The sequence below is a fragment of the Glossina fuscipes genome, unplaced genomic scaffold (genome assembly GCF_014805625.2).
Source record: "Glossina fuscipes isolate IAEA_lab_2018 unplaced genomic scaffold, Yale_Gfus_2 61541, whole genome shotgun sequence".
Lineage (NCBI taxonomy): Eukaryota > Metazoa > Arthropoda > Insecta > Diptera > Glossinidae > Glossina > Glossina fuscipes.
In genome coordinates, this window is record NW_024003752.1 from 585,465 (window position 1) to 591,010 (window position 5,546).

The 5,546-nt window shown below is 36.4% G+C and overlaps 1 protein-coding gene across 1 annotated transcript; it reads right to left on the reverse strand.

Annotated features, from left to right (window-relative positions):
* Positions 1 to 2,774: 2,774 nt before the first annotated feature.
* Positions 2,775 to 4,480, reverse strand: LOC119643703 (transcriptional activator cubitus interruptus). Its single transcript, XM_038043118.1, is given in 3 exon segments — positions 2,775 to 3,309; positions 3,365 to 4,101; positions 4,168 to 4,480. Coding segments are annotated over 3 exon segments (1,548 nt in total). The 3' UTR covers positions 2,775 to 2,811.
* Positions 4,481 to 5,546: the final 1,066 nt, after the last annotated feature.

Sequence of the window (5,546 nt, forward strand, 5' to 3'; positions counted from 1 at the left end):
GGTATTAAAAACAGTTGTATGATAGGGATATGCGCTTCTAAAGCAGAAAAGTAAACATAATAATTAAATTAAATTAAATAAACCTGACCTCGTGTACGTGCTGTACCTGCATAAAACTTATAAACAGTGAGTGTAAGAACATCGTATAAAATAACTAAAGCGTTTGTCGATCATGATTAAAATGGATTCCTATAAAAAAAACGTCTTATCAAGATGAAACTAGAACCTGATAATAATTAATTAAAAAGTACGCTAGTGTAAAATAATACTGCAATTAAAAGTAAAACATATATTCGAAAAACTCGATATTTAATTAGATAAATTTAGCGACTGATACAAAAAACATGTATCGAGGGTTCAAACGGATTGTGGAAATCTTATATTGAAGACTTAATGTAAAAATTAAAAACTAAATTCCAATTCTTATGAAAGTTAACTGCAAAGCAACAAAAACGCAGTAAAGGTGTAATGAACAATAAAAGTGATGCAACAAGAAGGGATGTGTCCGATTTTTCACATTGGAATTAGAAGCTGATAATTATTTAAAAATAAAGGATACAACTTTCCTGTGTTTCCACCTTCATGCGAGTTTACTTATAATTGCTAATGACCTAAGTTAAAAACTTATATCGCTACCATGACTGCTAACCAAACATAGTTAAACTATATAATTTCTAAAGAAGGAAAAAAATTAGTTTTATTGCTCGTATTTGTGGACTATAATGCACTGTCTCTTCGCGGCTAACGTAACATTGGTGAACGTCATAGCCTCTTGAAACGACATGAGCTTAATATATGTAACATTCAAAAGGAAGTTTCAGTGACCCTATAAAATGTATACAATGTTACGGAAATCCCAAATCCGCTCATTGCAGCTAATTAATTTTCCCAAATAATAAATTCCCTAAAAAGGGAAAAACCAAATGCGCCCGTCATCCAGCTGCCAGCCGATGAAAACGATTACCGGAAAAGCAGACAGGGATTAAAAGTGAAGCCATGAATTTAGTTATAGTAATGTGCTTGTAAAAATGTGAATAGAAACAGAATATTTGTGGAAGGCAAAGTTAGTAGAAAAGGAGCTGTCGAAAGTATTGCCAAAGCTAAATTGTGAATAATCCTACTCTAAAGATATATGGTTGTAAATAAGAGAACTTTGAAGTGTATTTCTTTTAAAAAGAATATCCATGCAAAATTCGTTTCAATATTCTTGATCAGCCTGAAATTCTGAATCGATTCGGTCACATCTCTCCGTCTTTACGTGCGGTGTTTGTTTTCGGCACTTTCCTGACCGCAAAAATGAAGATATCCACTTAAAATTTGGTAAAACCGTTGGAGGTTTCTGCACGCAAGTCGGTATTGAAAATGGGCCATATTGATCAGAGCAGGAGCGCGTAGTAGAGCGTAAACTAAACGCAAATCATTTTTTTTTTTAACAAATATGTTTGGATTTTTGCTCGTTACGCGGAAATTATTAAAGTTATAAAGGTGAAATTTTTCGCATTTACTTTACAAAGCACTCTACTGTTTATGTCCAAAACTGGAATCAATCAACCATGCCAACGCAAAATTATAAGTGATTAAATTTTGTTTTTTTCACTTAAAACTACATCACTTTAAAATTATTTTGCATACTCTTGAAATGAAGATATATTATCTGCCTAAAGATGGGTTAATACTAAAATGAATATGGCCGCGATTACTTTTTTCTCAATTGTATTAGCGATATGGGTACCAAATGAAGGAGCTTAGAGAGTAGAATGCGAAAGGCATAGTGGTGGGTATGCCAGATCCGGCTCCGCGAACATAATTGTCTTACACGTTAAAATTTGTAATGTTAGCTAGCCGTTGAAGCTTGTATATTCTAAAAAACACTTGTTCTTTTTCTAATTTAATTTATTTAAATAAAGTTTTATTCAAATGTCGAAAAATATTATGTTTTTTTTTTTTTTTTTTTGATTGAGTACTACCAAAAATAGACTTAAGCTTTCTCTGTAATTTACGTAATTATTCGCTAAAAAATTTAAATATTTTATTTGGAATAAACATCGTAAAATAAGGAATCTTATTAAAAGGGCCTAAAACCTCTCTTAATTGGATACTTAAGCAGTCCTTTATATTCCTATTTTAGAAGTCCTTTATATAGAATATTTGCAAAAAGTTTTAGATTTTCATTATCAAAAAAAGTTAGTGTGACTTCATTACAGGCATGGTTAAATCGGCTCGAAATACATTAAATCTTTCCCACACTTCATATTTTCCCAAACAATGTCCTTCTCAAAAATATTGTGGTTTAAGTGAGGAATAGATTAACTTCAAGATAACCAGTGCCGACAGATGAGGCTATTTTTTTTTTTTTTAATCTTCAAAACATTCAGAACGAGGCTTGTGCTGTTTTTATTTTGACATGACACATACTGTAGACACCTAGCTGTAGATCTGGTTTAAGTTTGATCCTCTATAAATTATAATTTAGGAATGCATGCCGAATCCCAACAAAAAGTATCCTCACAAACTAGGAACTTGATGTAAACTGTACTAAATATGATAACGAAATATGATTTGAGCATTCCTTATTCCGCTCTAAAATACATTCGCTTTGTTATTTGTTTTTCAGACAAAATTGACCATCAAAAGAATAAAGCTTGTACAGTTTCAAAGTATCAAAGGGTGTTCCAACCAACTTTCTGCAAATTTGAAAGGCATTTTTGTCTATGTTGTATAAATATCGTGATTTAAACAGACAGATTATTGTCATATATGGAAATAATTAATGTATTCTTTACCATGTACGTGAAAACTTTACTTAAAGGATTAAACGAGTTGTAAACATACGGTGCATTTGTGAGGCTTTTCACCAGTGTGGCGGCGCATGTGAACTACTAGCATATACTGGGCTTTGAACGGCTTTTCGCCACGTGAACAATTTTCCCATCGACAGATGAATGTTTTTTTGTTGCATTGTATGTGATCGTTGTTGATGTGTTTGACTAACTCATCTTGCGTCTGAAATTCTACATCGCATTCTTGCCAATGGCAATTGGTTTCAATGAAATCTCCAGGTTCGTCCTTTATGTCGGTTGTATCTACTGTGGAGCATTCATAATCATTATATGTTGTTGGAGTACTAATCGCACAATGTTGAACATTTGCAGTTGTCAAATGAGTTTTCGTTGATGCAATTCTAGCGTTGCGGTATCGTTTGTTGGCCGCTACCATAGCAGAAGCACTGTCCGCTTCCACAGATGTTATATGATTAGAAGTGGATGAGGGCTGTTCCGATTTTCTTTCTGCACACATGTCGTCATAGGCCTGCCAAAATCATAATTTTATTATTATTCGTCACCAAAAATAAAGTACAACTTACCATTTGCTTTGTTGAACTTGAAATGTTTGCTGTCATATTGCTATTACTAGTAATGCGATTCGAATTATTAATATTACAATCAGAATCAGAGTTTGGTTGGCAATTGATTGTTTGAATATTACAGTTAGATATTGTTCCGTGTGGTCCCCCACCGGCACTAACAGCTGCTGCAGTTACCGCTGCTGTCGAGGCAGCTGCTGCTACTGCTGTTTGCAATGAATGAACATGGCCCAATGATAGCATGTTAGCGGCGGCCGTTTGATGTGTAGAGAGAGGGTGGAAAAGACCAGCACTTGCTCGCAATAAATGGGCCTGCAACTGCTGCAAGTGAGGCGCCATCGAATCGTGAATGGGACTTATTGTTCCTGCCGATTAATGGCCGTAAGATCCACTAGCTGCACTGCTGGCTCGCGAACCATTCATTATATTAGCTAATGAATTTGGCGAGAAACGAATCATGGAATTTATGTCAAACGAGTCGGAGTACGGTGACGATGAGAGTGCCCTCTTTCGACTAATGCTTGTATGCATAGTACCTTGGCGTGAACTATTTAAACGTGCATTATCAATACTAAAATGAAACTCCGTACTAGCTAGCGAGCTAGCTGCAACAGCCGCTGTAGTTGCAGCCGGATGTAATTCACCCAGCGACCCAACGCCACGAGCTGCTAGGTAATCGCCTGAATTAAGTCCCAGTCCGGTTAAATGAATAGCAGGCCCACAATTTGCATAAGGGTCTGCAAATATTGCCGTGAAATTTTCTTTGCGATTGTCTATAAAAGATATGTATTAGTTGAACTTACCATGAAAGGAAGAACTTGGACTTAAACGCTGAAGTGAATAAATATGCTCAATATAGCCAGCTGGAATCCGATAAGCTGGATGAAAATCATGTGCTTGAGCAGAGGATGGCTGCGGTGGTTCGCCCGCCACCTTAAGACCTGTGTGCGCCACATGACGATGGAAAGGTACTGCATCATCATGAGTGCCGGGACTCACAAAGGAGGTATCTTGAGCACTGAGTGACTTACGATTAATCGCACTTATTCCTACCGGTCCGTGAGCACCGACCAGGGGTATTGCGGATGGTAGAAATATTATCGGCAATATTTCCATTTGCTTCCCCTCTCAATGGCGGTGGCAATGAGGTTGTAGCCGCTGCAGCTGCTCGTCGCGATGCTAGGAATCGTAAATCGGAGTATCTATCAAATACAAAAAGAAATTCAAATTAAGGTACAACGACTCACATATCTTTAAGGATTGTAGATTTGGTCCCAACAAATTATTTATAATTATTACTTTGCTTAATACGTTTAAGCAACTACTTACTGTATAAGTACCCAAGAATGTTTTTGTATTTGTCTGCAACTACGCAGTAGGTCCAGTTGACAATAATGTTGATAATTTCTTCATGAAAAGATAATGAAAAAGTGTTCTCCGTTGAGTCAGTATGCGTACCTTTACGTAACCTTATGAATACTTCATCTAACGTGCTGGACCGAATATTGCTGCCTATATGAAAAAGGTATGACTGAAGGCTTTCCAAGTGGTCCGTGTCAAGGAAATATATGAAGTTGAAGAACTATTTTCATATAATGCGATCTATATATTCTTTTGTTTATTTGACGAATTTTTCTGCTTCACCCCTATGTGGTCAAAGTAATACAATAGGTACAATATAATGAAACGGGTACAAATACCTACAGAGTGTCGACGTTGAACTTAAAATTTACTGGGAAAAAGGAGAGAGAAGAAACAAGCATAGTGCCTGCCGCCATGTGCTTCAGACACAGCTAAGTTCCAGTTCAAGACAATCCTGTGCGTGATGGTCTAACAGTCTCCCTTCCTCTTGAACAGGATTTATTATATTATATTAAGGAAGATCTAGTATATTCAAGAAGGAACCCAAAGTGATGTAATATTAGTCCCTGCCAGTGTTGTTCCTCCCTTAGGCATAGCTCAAGTGCTTCAAACTTAACGAAGAGAGTTCTACAGATGGAGGATTAATAGTCTCTGTCACCCAGTATTTTCTTTCATAAAAGATAAATTTGTCCTACGTCGTACTACTAAAAAAAACCGAGTTTTATTTTGTACTTACCTTGGTGACCGCTGAGGCGCGAATACAGAACGATCAATACTTGGGCTGGCCTTTTGTACGTTTTCACTGGGGTGCTTCTTTGGT